Genomic DNA, 14,739 nt, shown 5'->3' with positions numbered 1-14,739 from the left:
TGAGGGTGCACTCAATCGCTTCATGCAGATTGTTGATAGAGAGATTAAGCATAACTTGTCCCAATACTGAGCCCTGGGAAACACCACTTGTGACTGGCCGCCGACTGGATTTGACTGTGTTCACCACAGCTCTTTGGGCCCAGCCCTCCAGCCAGTTCTTTATCCATCGCGGAGTATACCTGCCCAGGTCATGAGCTGCCAGCTTCTCCAGGAGAATGCTGTGCTAACAGTGTCAAAGGCCTTACTGAAGTCTAAGCACACAACATCCACAGCCTTTCTCTCATCTACGAGGTGGATCACCTTGTCGTAGAAGATCAGGTTGGTCAAACAGGACCTGCCTTTCATAAACCCATGTTGACTGGGCCAGATCACATGGTTTTCTTGTATGTGCTGTGTGATGTTACTCAAGATGATTTGCTCCATGACCTTCCTTGGCACCAAGATCAGACTGACAGGCCTGTGGTTCCCCGAATCCTCCTTCTGACCCTTCTTGTAGATGGACATCACGTTAAGTAACTTCCAGTCAACTGGGACCTCCCCGGTTAGTCAAGATTGCTGATAGATAATGGAAAGTAGCTTAGTGATCACCTCTGCCAGCTCCCTCAGCACCCTTGGGTGTATCCGATCCGGCTCCACAGACTTGTGGGTGTCCAAGTGGTGTAGCAGGTCACCAGACATTTCCTTTTGGATTATTTGGGCTTCATTCTGCACCTCATCCCTGTCTTCTGGCTCAGGGGGCTGGGTACTTAGAACACAACTGTTCTGACTATTAAAGACTGCGGTGAAGAAGGCATTTAGTACCTCAGCCTTTCCCTCATCTTCTGTCACTGTGTTTGCCCCCACATCCATCAGGGGATGGAGATTCTCCTTAGCCCTCCTCTGGTTGCTAATGTATTTATAGAAACATTTCTTGTTGCCTTTTACAGCAACATGATGAAAGCTGTCACAGTTGGCATTTACAGTATTTAAATATATATATTTAAAATATTGAAAACATATAGATACAAAATTGCATGTATTTATAGCATTAGCCTTCAGCCACATTCTGTGTCATGTATTTTAAAATGTAAGTCCATTGAGCTGATGCTGTTTGCCACTCAGTTGATGGGCTCATGTTGCTGTTTTACAATATTTGGAAATTAAACAAGAAATGTGGTAAAACAAGGTAGAAAAAACCATAAAAAAAATAGTAAACAAGAACTTGATAGATCTTAAACACTTCATATTTATTGTACATTAAATAAAACAATTTCAGTTCAGTTGAGAGACTGATGGGTTGGATTTAGGAAATCAAAACTTCTAAAGGAAGATATGTTCAGCTTAAATGTTCATTAAGTACATATGTATTAATTACGTTATAGTAAAACCATATTCTGTTAAACCATTCTCAGGTGAATAAGATACATTATCAAAGAGGTATATATTCCAAGGGTCTTATTGCACAGCTACTGGCTAATTCATGTACTTCCAGTCTGAGAAACATATGCTTTGTACCACTGAGAACAAACTCTGACTGCCTCCTTGTGTTTATTACGCAGCTTCTCCTCTTTCCTCATTAAAAATCAGAACACAATATCAAACAGAAAATAAAGCTGAACATTACAAAACGTGTGTTGTCTTCGGTTCGTTTAATTTCAACCCCAAAACAATCCATGCGTATTCTTTCTTTTCAGTAAGAGCAGGTAGGGAAAACAAAACAACAAATAAGAAAAAAAAAAAAAAAGGAAAAAAAGAAAATTCCCAACCACGCATTTGTTCTGACATTGCAAGAACTAAAATGCTGTAATTCTGCTACCAATTTCCAGCGCAGTGGGAGGAAACACTGTGGACGGACTCTCACTTCCCCTCAGTTTTGTCTGCCTGCACTTCACGCATATATGAATCAATGATATGCGGAGGCACTCCATCCATCAATAGTCTGAAGAACGAAAGCCCACCTAGAAACAAGGAATAAGGTAGTCTTTAGTTTGAAGGTCCCTGGAGCAAGAGCTTTGTACCTTTATTTCCTGGAGTAAGTGACAAAGATTTAGTTGGTCCCTACTGAATACTTCATTTTGAGATGGGGTAAAATTCATCCCTGGTCAAAAGTCCAGCACAAGAATTAACCATTATTTAATCTCCGTACTACAGAGAACATTCCTGTCCTCTTGCGCAGGGTGAATTTCACTTCTAGCATGTCATATATTCAGTCATTTATCTCACTCCATGCAATAATCTAATAAGCTTCACCTCAAATAACCCTGCTGGATTTCCATCAGGCTGGGTGGAGTATAGTCAGAGATGGAAGTCAGCCCAGAGGGAGCAACACCTGACAATGATGAGTTTGGAAAACATGCAGAGACATTCAAATGGTTTATAAGTATTTAGCAAAATATTTACCATGTTGCTTGAAAATAACAGCTGGATGACATATGTAAAATAATATTTTCTTTATTCTTCCCCCCCCATATTCCAGTTTTATGACGGGTGGAGTCAATATTCACTGAACAGGTATCAGAAGTACCATACCCAACCTTTTAGGTCTATGATGTGCCTTTTGACTGTGGCTCAGTCACTGTGAGTAAAAAACTGAACCAAACGTATTTTACACCACTGCTGTAGTAGAAACCTGGGCTTATAAGAAAGCCATTAGAAGCACTCAATATGTTCTTTGGTGTTCTGATTAAAGAGGCAAGGCAAAAGATTTTTGAAGAACATTTGATAATTTTAGCAATCCAGGACAAAATATTTATTTCAGTGCCCAGAAAAATGTGTATGTAGAGAGAAATACGCCAGGGCATGCCAGATCCCAGTGATGGAGAGGTAGTAATTTTATACAAATAATCCAAATTAGAAGTGCAATTTCATGCCATTGAAAAAAATGTCATGGAAACAAAACACATGAGTATTTCTGCTAATTTCGTTGAAATCAAATGACATTTGGGAGAAACAGTTGGAAAAAGATAAATATTTTGCTAAAAACATTAGAGTCCGACTTTTCTCAAGGCGTAAGAAAGCTACATACCATTGCTATTCCTTTTACAAATCTACATGAGTGTTTTGTTCTTCAAGTTGCAAAGCCACCCACTGATAACTGCACTTACCTTCTCAGCTTTTCTGGAACACACCAAAATCTTTAAAGCAAAATCACATTGCCTGGATGAAGATATCACTGTCTCTGAATGCTTCAGCTAAATGCAACTGAGCTGATACTTACATATAGCATTTACCCTGAGTATAGATTTCAATGTTTTATAACCTTTATTAACACAAAGATTATCCAGTTGAAGTGCTATTAGTTACTAGTGATTATGGCCTGTGCCGTCATTGTTGCAGAACTGTTCGCTGCCGACCTTAGGTAGATGCACAATACAGATGAAAAAAAGCATGCGTTTTGGCATTCTTTTCAACTCATGTAGTGCAAGTTGTGATATGAATCATTCATTTTAAAATGAAATTAGCTGTGGAATAAATATTTCATTGATGTAGAGGTATACTCCTATACGAAAATAACTGACTGTAAATGCAAAATGCTCTTTTATTACTTGCATTTTATTCATATTAATTAGTAATGCTAACTCATGCGTTGTTAAATTCAATTGAAACATACACTGTTAGAAAGTAGTGGGATGTACCACTAAGAAGAATGACTCTAACAAGCCTTTATGACAAAAATCTGGTTTTATATGCATTAAAACTATCATGCTACTCATTTCAAAAAACATTTTCATTAAGTAGCATAATGAAAATCATGCCATACTAGGCAGACATTGTATGACCTGTAAACAGACATAAGCTTCATATGCAAGAACCATATGAAAGCTTACCTTAGATGACAATATACATTCAAAAATCCTTACTGTGTAACTAAGGGAGAGAGAGAAAGAGAAGTAACAATTTAATCGCAAACACAAAAGTAGAGAGAAAATATTGAGGGAAATTATGCTTACAATTATGTCAGGATGATGTTTTAATCCTTAGTCATGTAAAATATATAGGAATAGAAGCACATGAAGAGTAAAAGGTAGGGATCCAGTTCCACTTCAAAATTATCATTAATATGTAAAAGCTATATTAATATGTACAAGTAACTATAACTCCTGTAATTAGTCTAAAGTATAGATTGGAACCAAATAATGCAAATGACATTTAGGATAAAAGTTTCCAAATGTAGCTTCAAGGAAGCTAACACATATATATATATAGTATTTTCCACCAGGGAAAAAAAAGCACACACATAACACTGAAGCATATATATATATATGTTGAAACTCTATAAGGCAAAATAATCAAGTACAGACTAATAACCTACCTGTGCACTAAAGTATGTACTCTGTTACATATCCACATTTATATTACTTAAAGCATGCTATTTATAGGAGCCCTTACCTTTAATTAAACATTTTGACTCTATAAAACATCTGAACCAAAATTTAAAATAAACCCCAGAGGAAATGAAGTAAAATTATATGCTTGTAAGAAAAAAAATTTCATGGATTTCAACTTGATCAAGATTTCTTCCCTAGGTTCTGTAGTGCAAGCTGGACTTGCATGTAAGTGCATGGATGGTCACTCTCAGCACTAACTTGTAACCAAAGACTATAATGCTGTCATAAAGAATGCCTTCTAAGCACAGTAAATGACTTTATGATACTTCTGTTCTTTCAACAGTTCTACAAGCTGAGAGCTGTTTTTCAAATTTCTATTTCTTGGAAATGTCTAAGTGTTTTGGTATAAGGTACTCATAGACATTAAAGAAATTCTTTATAGGTACATGTAGTTCTGTGCCCAGTGACACAGCATAAATATGTCTAAAACCTTTTTAATTCAGATGTTAAATACCCATATTCTTGATTAATTTGGCCTTCTTTGCTCATGTGACATAGACATTGTATGTCATGAGACACTAGCTAGTTTAATCTAAAAAGCAACTAAATACACACTTTGCATGCAGAAAATGCGTTGCATGTGGAAAGAAAGGAAGGGAATGAAATGGAATGTCCAGGGGAGTATGCTTATTATAAACCTGATTATTCCCCGCCAAGAAGAATGGTTCTCCTGGGTTAATTACTCCTTGATATATCACTGCAGAATCAGAATATTTATAGTGGTATTTATTTGCATTTTAAATTCTTCCCAGTTGATCTTAATACCTTATATTTTAGTATTTCTTATACAGAATCTTTGCTATCGTCAACCTGTTAAAGTGATCACCAACCGTGATTTTGCTCTTAAGATAAACATTCTCCAAAAACATTCGTTTCATTATAAAAGAAGCAAGGTGCTTTAACTGAACCTCTTCATTGACCTCAGTGAAGCTGATAAGGAATCAGTTCCTTACTGCAGATAATGAAAATTCACAGACAATGCTATGGATCTACCTAAAACCTGATATATATTTTGAATTTTCTGTATGTGACATATATAATTAGATTCCGTGTATGCATCATCTTTCAAGATATATGAGGTGGAGTTATCCTTTTGCATAAGATATATTGCTTGACTTTTTTCAGCACCTTTATTTTTACCAAAAAAAAAGCCATTGTACATACAGCTCACATAACTGCCATCTTTAAGTTTGCTGAGCAAAACTGAAAACATAGGAATGAAATAACATCTGAAATAACATCAGTAAATGCAATTATTTTTTTTGAGGACGGAATAGGAATTTCTTATTTTTATCTTTATTGTGCTCATAATTATAATTAATTGTTTTTCATGAAATGTGCATTAAATTTAGTAACCACCAGGGGTTTTAATTTAGTACTAAAACACTATAAGGGAATGGCTAAAAAAGTAGAAAATTATAGCTTAATGATAGCATTCATAGGGTATTCATAGCCACTCAGTTTTTCAAATACTATGCAAACCTGGAAATTCTAGACTGTTCTCTGAGTAGTTCTATGGCATTCCTAGGACTGGGCTTATATATATGCATGATAAATTTCAGATCTCCAACACTTGAGAAGTATAAGGATGAAAGAAATTCTAGCCAACATAAGGAAAATTCACTTACTGCAATATATACTGTTGCATGTCATAGAGCTCTTTAGCATGACTTACTATACAAAGATCTGTAGGGATAGCACTGTAGCTGCCATATTCACCAAATGGGTAGCATAGGCTTGAGCCTGTTGGTTTTATTCAAGCAATATTCATCTGTATCTCACCATTTTATGAATGTAGAACTTGATTGTTACTTGCTGGAGTAAAGCTGAACCAGTTTAAAGCTATACATATGAATACATACACACACACACACACATAAACACACACTGCAATCTATTTTCAGTGAGTCAGAAATCCACAACTGTGTGTCACCGTGATGAGCAGTCATCTGCAGAGCCCTCCTAAATGAACAAACAGGCTGGGAAACTGAAGAGAATGATGATTCAACACATAAGTCAATAGAAAAGTGAAATAAGACACAATTATGTTTTATGCTCTGGCTGTTTAATACTCATTTGCGTTTGTCTGTATCATATAGCAAACCCTGAGCCTACCCTGGCTTGCCAAGCTGCAGCTGCTATGTTTACTTAATCCTATTCCCTTTGAATTCATCGGCTGAAGTGCCTGTCATGTTAAGAGCATCAGCACTGACCCCTTCCAACAGCTGTGCTGTATCTAAGCCCCACAATTTGCTAGTCTAAGCAGTCTTCAAAAAGGAGTCTAAAGTAATGGCTAAACCTGCCAGGATGGAAGGAGGAATCTCAGCAAGGGTGATCACTCACAGACCAAACCCTTGGGATAGAACCACAATACCAGGCTTGGTAGGAGGGAGTGGGACTGTACCAGGTAATGGTTGATATCAGATTGGGTTCAGAAACCAACCATTAACTAGGGGAGGTGGTACTTAGGTTAATGAAGCAGCCCATCACATAGTTAAGAAGAGAGGAACAGCACATGGTCCAGGTGGGGTCTGAACAGCCTGCATTTTTTAAGATTTCTTCCAGGTTAAAGTACTGCTCTGAGCAAAATGTCTATTGTATAGTATTCTTTTTTTTTTTTTTTTCAGTTGAGCTTTTAAAGTAAATATTACTTTATTTGAGAAGAAAGAAAACTTTTCGACTCTAGAAATGTCTGTGCTACAAGCCTTTCGCAATCAGTGCATGTAGGAGGTTTTTTTTAGAAGTGGGAAAGCATTGATGAACTGAATCTTGTCTAAAAGGAGTAATTCTGTCAGCCTCATTCTCACTATGGCAAAGATATGTTTAACTGCAAACCCGAAACAAGGTGCCAGGGTAATTGAGACCATAGGATGTGCTGCAACCAGCTGATAGACTGATTAATGCAACCCTCAGAACACCATACAAAGCCCATGGTTTCCTGTGGCATGAATGATTGGGGCAGGGCGATAATTGAATTTGACTGAGGTACTAGGGTATGCTGACTAGGTTAAGAACTGAGTCAAAGTCTCAGACTCAAAGAACTGGAAACAACCTTGAAATGTCATTTAATGCATATAATAATCCTAACAAATTGCACAGCTGTCAACCTTCTAAGCTGCTCTTAAGGCTCTTGGTATCAAAGGCTCTACAACCTCTGCAGGAAATCTGCCCTAGTGCTTCACTTCTCTGACTCTTTTCTACCCTAAATATTTGCTGCTGTGTTGCCAGATAGAATGTTTTTGTTTTAATGTTTAATTTAATTTTTCCATTATGGAAAGAATGTGACAGGCCTGGAAGCCTGTGAACATAGTAGATCATGTGCTCTCTGTTTCAGAGCAGTACTCAGAAAACTGGACCTGTAAAAGTTAAATAAACATTTGTTAGCAAAAATCCTCAGGGATGTCAACTCAGCTGTTCCTAGTAGACACCTTAATGAACAGAACTGTAGCTTTTTTTTTCCTAGATAAATTGCTTCTAAGTGACTAATTGATTTTCAGCCTATTTCAGATACCAGCCCATAAATGTTCATAAATTTAAGAAATTAAATTCCCCATCAGTATTGACCAAAAGCAAAAATGTTTCCACACTAACACCAAGTAGCCTCCACTGCTGCTGAAAATATTCTTGGAAAATGTTGTGTATTAAAAGAGCACCTGAATGAAAACATGGTGCTTGTCTTACACTTCAAAAATAGAAAACTAATTAATCCTGGTATTTAGTGAAAAAAAAGTTCCAAGATCAACAGAAGCACCTGTATTTCACAACAGCTGGAAAGGGAATTGCTGAAGAATAATATGTAACCCATGGCAACATTTGGAGTTTAGACTTCCTAAAACTGAGAGATATTAGTTAAATTGTGTCTTATCTTAGAAATGTTTTACAGTAAAACAAAGGACAGCAATAAACAGCTTCTTGTATTTAAAATGTAGCATTTGGTTGTACTACAAGCAATGTGCTGAAGACTAAAAAGTTACAACTGAATGTAAATGTGCATGAGAACTTTAGGGCTTAGGGATTTAGGAAGTTTAATGAAACAGCAAAGAAACTTGGCCTTTCAGTATAAAAAAAAAGCAGATGAAGCAGCCTTCTCACATGATGAGGTCTTCTGTTCCACTGTGAAATAGAGAGTTTGCTTGTGATTAAGGAAAACAATCATACTTCCAGGATGTGGACATCACCTTTAGACACAATGTCTTAAAAATAAATCGTGAAAATGAAGAAACATATTATGTACATTTTCCTTATATTAATGAAATGTTCATATACCCGACATTTATTGCAGTGGCTTCTTGCTTGCAGATTTGAGCTGCGGGACAAGATACATCAGAAAACGGAAAATGAAATCCAAAATAAACACAATGCAATCCATAAGGATATTAAATATTATGGTTTTCATTATGATCTAGCATGATGGAAATAATATAATTAGGACCATATTCAGGTACCCTAAATTCCCTCTAAATTCCTGAGTTAGACACTTCCTATCAGCTACTTTATACAGCTTTCCTTACTTATAACCTGAAATTCTTTTTTTCAGAAACACTTAGCTTATTTCACAGCAAAAGCCTCTAGTGGGAGTCAGTCCAGCTAAATATGACCCTGTCTTTCCCTAGGAGGTGATTTTCGGAAAGTATGCTCCTGAGATTATTTATTGGTAGTCCAATCCAAATCCTATTGCTGTTCATGATATCCTAATCAGTGCTAAACTACCTGGAATTCAGAAAATGTATCTATTAATGAAAATAAATATGTCTTCAGTTGTGGAAGGGTAACCTACTTTGTCCTCTTTCCCTGTATTTGCAAAGAACATGGTTTTGATTACTTTGTTCTTAAAGGAAATACAGCAATTATATCAACTAGCTTGTGTCCTTGTTGCTACATTTGCTAACAAACTACATTAAGAAGTTTTCCTTGGAAGCAAATATTTGATTTGTTTCATATGTAACTTTAAGGCAGACAGACTATCCTGAACAAATCTTTCTTCCTTCTCTCCTTCTCCCCTTGCCATTTCCTTCAGAGATAGCTCTTTCTTACCCAAGATGATTTTTTAAAATATTTTCCCAAAGAGCTTTATGGCTGAGTCTTATTAGAGTTTTTTGGGTAGGCAGCATGGTTCTAAGAGGTGTAGTCTACCATTTAGTCACTTGTGGAAAAGGTCTTGCATTCACTGGAGGTGCTAATTGGTGTGCAGGGAAAAAAAAGACAATATAGCACAAGCACAGCATGTTGGTCTTCAAATAGAAAACCAAGAAAACAATATATTTTATTTTGTCCGAATGAAGCTATTATTTTTCACCTGGGGAAGTTAAAAAAGTTGTTTGAACTCCCTTTTGCATTTGCCTTGCATACTTCTGACTCCTGTGTAGCTGGTGTTCAGAAAACAGCACATTTGCAATGGTTTAAACGCCTTACCTTTCACTTCCAGTTTGCAATCAACTTCTGCCTCTCCAAGTTCGTTGACCGCTCGGCAAGTGTAAGTGCCTCCGTCGTAGGGACTGGGTTTGCGGATCTCCAAGGTGCAGACACCTTGGTTGCTGAACATTCGGTACCTTGGGTCATTCATTATAGCAACTTTGTTTTTCAGCCAGGTTATTTTGGGCTGTGGTAAAAAGAAAAGAACACCCACATGCACAAACCTATAAACTTCAACGTTTTATCTCTTTTTTTTTATGGCATCCTGTTGAAGCTAAGTAATCCAGAAATGATACAAAATAGATAAAATAGTGACAGAAAGGAAATTGTAATTCTTAACTCAAGCATAAACACGGGTTGCATCATGCATCTGTTTTCAAGTAAGATTTTTTTCAGTGCAGCACCTATCACATTATTAAAGTCTTAAGTGTAAGCCTGTTATCAATATGAGGTGCTTTGTCATGGTAGCAAACAATGAGCAATAGCTTCTGACATCCAGTTACTCTACGTCAATAAGAAAAGCATGTTTTTACACAGTATTGCACACAGAACAGTCACGATCTGTGAAGAGTGAGCAGAAAACACGTTCTTAAACACTCTTGAGTTTGTATTTTACTTGTCAGTTTAGTTTTTCACAACAGAAAACAGATCACAAAAAGACAATTCAAAACAAACTGGAAGATGCATTGCACAGTGGGTCTGAAAACTAACATGGTCCATGGAGTATTCCTGCATTTTTGTAGAATAATTATGGCTTTATTTTAGTAACAACATGTACTGATATATTAACTGTACAGCTGTTGTCAGTGCCGGTCCCAGTATAGCCCAGCATTTCCTGAGGCTCTGCCCTTTCACTGAATTATCTGTGGCTTTAGCAACTATTAAAATGCCTATATCACAGATAAGCAGGTCCTATTTTGTATTCTTTAAAGCCCACATGACTCCTTTTGCCTTCAGCCTGGCTTGTGAGGCAAATAGTAAAAATGACACCACAATTTTCAGTGTCAGGTTAAAGTCTTTTGTGTTTTATCTGATACTATTATGAGGTGTGCTGTACCTTGGGGTTGCCCCGAACGCTGCAGTTCAAAGTCGCGTTGTAACCAGCTACAGCAAACGTGTTGACTAGAGGCTGAGTAAACAACGGCCGTTCACTGAAGTCAAAATCATTGTAAACTGGATATTTGTAGACTTTACCTATGAAATGAAAAGAAAACGTTTATAAAAACAGTGTTGACATGTATCTAAATACCCACGCATCTTAAAAAGCTACAAAAGTCTGAATCTGTTCTCATTGGCACCACTTTACTTAGCGACCTAATGCTGGTAATTGCACCTGTAGGGGAGGCTGGAAGTGAGCCTGGGAAGTGACCATAGCCCTTGGTCATACTACGGAGTAGATGTCTGAGAGGTCCTCTTTGTTTCCTGAGAGGTGGCATACAAAAGAACACACATTTATTCTCTGTCTTTGCCTGCATGTTAGAGAACAGGATGGATCCTGTCTGATGTACTGTGGGATGCTTGTCTTCACAGGCTGTGTTCACTCTGTTGCTGATTACTTTTCACAGTTTGTTCTGACTACAAACTGGCTCTGTAGCTGAAAACCCTCTCTGCTTCATACACTGCACTAACAATACAAATACATGAAAGGATATACTTTCTGTACAAGGAAAACATGGTAGCAAAATCTAGTTTTTCACTGCCGCTTTTTCCCTGCTGTGCAATGGAAGTTACCATCAATGCATCATCTTCACTCACAAACTAAGCTGGCATTTGAAACAGCTGGACAGAATGACATCTATTCATGTGCACAGGTATCACTAAACATCTTTGCTTCACTGAAGTATGATCCAAGCTCTCGTGCTGACTTCAGTGCGACTTAGGCCTGATACATGCTCTCATGACAAGGGCAAATAAGCAGTGATGAAAAACAGTTTCTATAGCCGTTGTTTTGTTCATGGTCCCATTTCTAAAAGAGCAGTTGTTTTCTTTTTAATAATGGAAGTGGGATCTAGTACTCCGGGCCTCCAGTCCTTCAGCCTGTCACTATGATTTGTACAGTTTGTTTGTTCTCTGCATCATGACAGTCAGGTGTTCCTTTCTTTCAGACAAACTGAGGTAATCTGGATTGATTTTCTTCCTTTAAACCACCCCTTTGTTGAATTTCCCTTCCATAAAGGAGCAGGTGGTGGTTTTTGTTGTTGTTGGTTTTTAAAAAGTTTACAGTGCCATTTCAAATGGACTATTTCTGAAATGTCAGGATTTCTGACTGCAGAATCAGATTTTGTCCAGCTCCACCTGCAAGAGATGTGAAGCAGGGTTCTCTGATCCTGCCTGAAATGGGCAGGAGCACTTGTACAGCTGCTGCCAAGTCTCCACTGGGAAGCAGTGACCCACTGCTTCTAGCAAAACAATTTCTTCACTCCTCTTCCATCTCTTTTCATAGAGTCATAGAATGGTTTTGTTTGGAAAAGATGGTTAAGATCGTTGAGTTCAACCATTGAACTAGCACTACAAGTCCACTTCTTGTTGCCTTAGACCTGCCAGTGGTGACATGAGTACGAGATCTAAGATTGCAGAAAATATCAGAACATGGGAAAAATGTCCCACCCTCACTTAAAAAAAACCCCACAACTATGAACTATGTGGACAAACCAAGACGTCTTGACATGAAATGTCCTAGCTGTTACTTGTACCTGGTCTTGGAGCTAGGAATGCATCTGAATGCTTTAGAGATATGGCCTTTACCTCTAATCACCTTACAGCCTCTGAACACACCCTTCCCTTTTGACAAGGAACAGATAATTAGCTAACCATCCTTTGCAATCAAAGCGCTCTCTTTGGTCATCGTTGCATCCTCACTGAGGCCACACATGTTTTCAGCGAAGACTCGGAAGTAGTACTCATTTCCTATGACGAGCTCGTTAATGGTGGCACTGGTGCGGTGATAGTGCTCCATTACTGTGAACCATTCCTGAAAGACACAAACACAGCTTCCTCCCAGCATTCTGCACCTCTCAGCCATTAACTGTTTGGGAGAAACACCAAGCTTGTGGGAGTAAGATTTTTTTTTAAGAGAACATCAATGGATATTGAAAAAGTGAGGCTGGCAATAATTCTTTATTCTGTCTGAAATGAATGACAATGAGAATCTCATGGAGCTCACTGCTAAGCAGTGAAGGCCGAATGGAAAGTGAACCCTACTGAACTGTTACACTTCCTTAGCTGGGAGGATTTGTTTTAGGAAATCCAATATTACAAAGGTTGTATTGTGTAAAGCAAGGCAAGCTCCTTTGTTCCTAGTGCATGCTGCTGACAGAGAAGGTACTGCTGCAAATAAGAAAAGCAGTGGCACGTACTGCTCTGCAGTTACATGTCCTCAGAAGAGGCCAATGCACTAATCTGCTCCCTGTTCCAAAGGTTGAGTGTTCATGAGAAATGTAATTTTATGCAGGTGGCCCTCTGATCAGAAAAGACTCAAACGAAGAGGTGGGTTTTGGCACTTCAGTCTTGCAGCAGTAACAGGACATGTAATTTCTATCCTAGTACACAATACCTAAATAACAAACTGAGATGAATGAGTATAATACTAAAAAGTGCAATTAATATAAAGTAGAATATGACCACAGCAATGTTTTTGCTTTTCTTTACTCTGCCCTACGTAGTGTTCTTGCTTTCCTAAAGATGAACTTGTGCTGAGTTCCCTATGCCACAGTTTCCATTGATATCTGGTCATCTTTAAGATCCAAAGTGCCTTTTGGGAAAGAGTTATCTGTAAAAGGCAAGCTGGGCCATGATTGCAGAATTCAACACCACAGAGGCTATGGGAACAGTATGACCCAAAGTGATCCATGACACACTAGACCCTAGACACTGCTATTGTTTCTTTCTCCTTAACACAGTAATTTAGAGATGGGACATCATTGTTCTGGTCACTGTACAGAGACCATCTCTTCTTACAGTCTGAAGCAAAAGAAAAAATGAAGAACGGGAAGAGAAATAGTGGCACAGGAAGAATGAATTCATCAGAACATGAAGGAGATCAACATATTCAAGTTTGGGGGAGAGGGGAAGTGACAAAAGATTCCCTTATATAACGCAAATCCTAAAATATTGTCCTAGATTTCCAGTGTTTGACTTTACAGTTAGTGTTAAATGTAAGAATCCAACTATTGTCTTTCAAGGAAATGTAAAATTCATGTTAGTTTACTGACAATAATTAATATCTCTATATTGCACTTTGCACCTGTAAGTCTCAAAGGAGTTTACAAGTTACACATGTACCATTTTGCCATGGGTAGTAAGGAGTGGCAATGACTTACACAATGGGATATTACAAGTTTAAAAGCAACAGCACAACATTTTGGTTCTAGTAGCAACTTACTGACTTCAAACTTAGTATGTTTGGGTTTTATTTTCTTTACTGAGACAAAGGAAATAAAGCAGAATTACTTCCCTCAAATCCACCTGTCCTTTTCCTTTTAGTCCTCTCTTTGGCATAATCTGAAAACACTTCCATTTTTAGGCTTTAGATAGAGTGAACAGAAGATTTCTAGAATTTTTAGAGATGCCTTGCAGATTTTCTGAGCACTGTCTAATCAATGCTTTGTTCACCTACATTGATTTAAGCATGTAAAGCTTTTTATTTTTAAAAGGAGAATTCATGAGTACATCAGCTTTTTAAAGATCTCCTCGTAACTTACCATACTCTTCTTATCTGCTTTTTGAATTGTGTACCCAGTAATGGCAGCATTACCATCATCTTTTGGTGGCTTCCATGATAAATTTACATTCTCTCCCCAGACATCTTCAATAGTTACAACCTCTGGTGGGCCTGGGCGATCTGTAACAAATATATGGCAGCTGACATTTTCCACTGTTTACTTTCTCTCTCTTTTCTAAATACGTCTTCCACTTAGTTTGATTTCTCTCTTTCTTACAAAATGCACATGCCAAAAGCAAT

General features: G+C 37.7%; 1 protein-coding gene across 1 annotated transcript in view; it reads right to left on the bottom strand.

Moving 5' to 3' along the window:
- Positions 1-1,357: 1,357 nt before the first annotated feature.
- The window catches only part of MYBPC1 (myosin binding protein C1), a gene marked incomplete at its 5' end in the record, with an annotated part of 75,093 nt that continues 61,711 nt past the window's right edge, over positions 1,358-14,739 (bottom strand). The window contains 5 exons of the mRNA XM_080340842.1: positions 1,358-1,937; positions 9,780-9,966; positions 10,837-10,973; positions 12,591-12,750; positions 14,480-14,619. Coding sequence (XP_080196968.1) covers positions 1,837-1,937; positions 9,780-9,966; positions 10,837-10,973; positions 12,591-12,750; positions 14,480-14,619 — 725 coding nt within the window. The 3' untranslated portion in view covers positions 1,358-1,836. The remainder of the gene's footprint in view (positions 1,938-9,779; positions 9,967-10,836; positions 10,974-12,590; positions 12,751-14,479; positions 14,620-14,739) is intronic.

This window comes from Nesoenas mayeri (genome assembly GCF_963082525.1).
Source record: "Nesoenas mayeri genome assembly, chromosome: 1".
Taxonomy (NCBI): domain Eukaryota; kingdom Metazoa; phylum Chordata; class Aves; order Columbiformes; family Columbidae; genus Nesoenas; species Nesoenas mayeri.
Note: the sequence above shows the minus strand (reverse complement) of the source record. Positions and strands in the feature narration are given on the sequence as shown.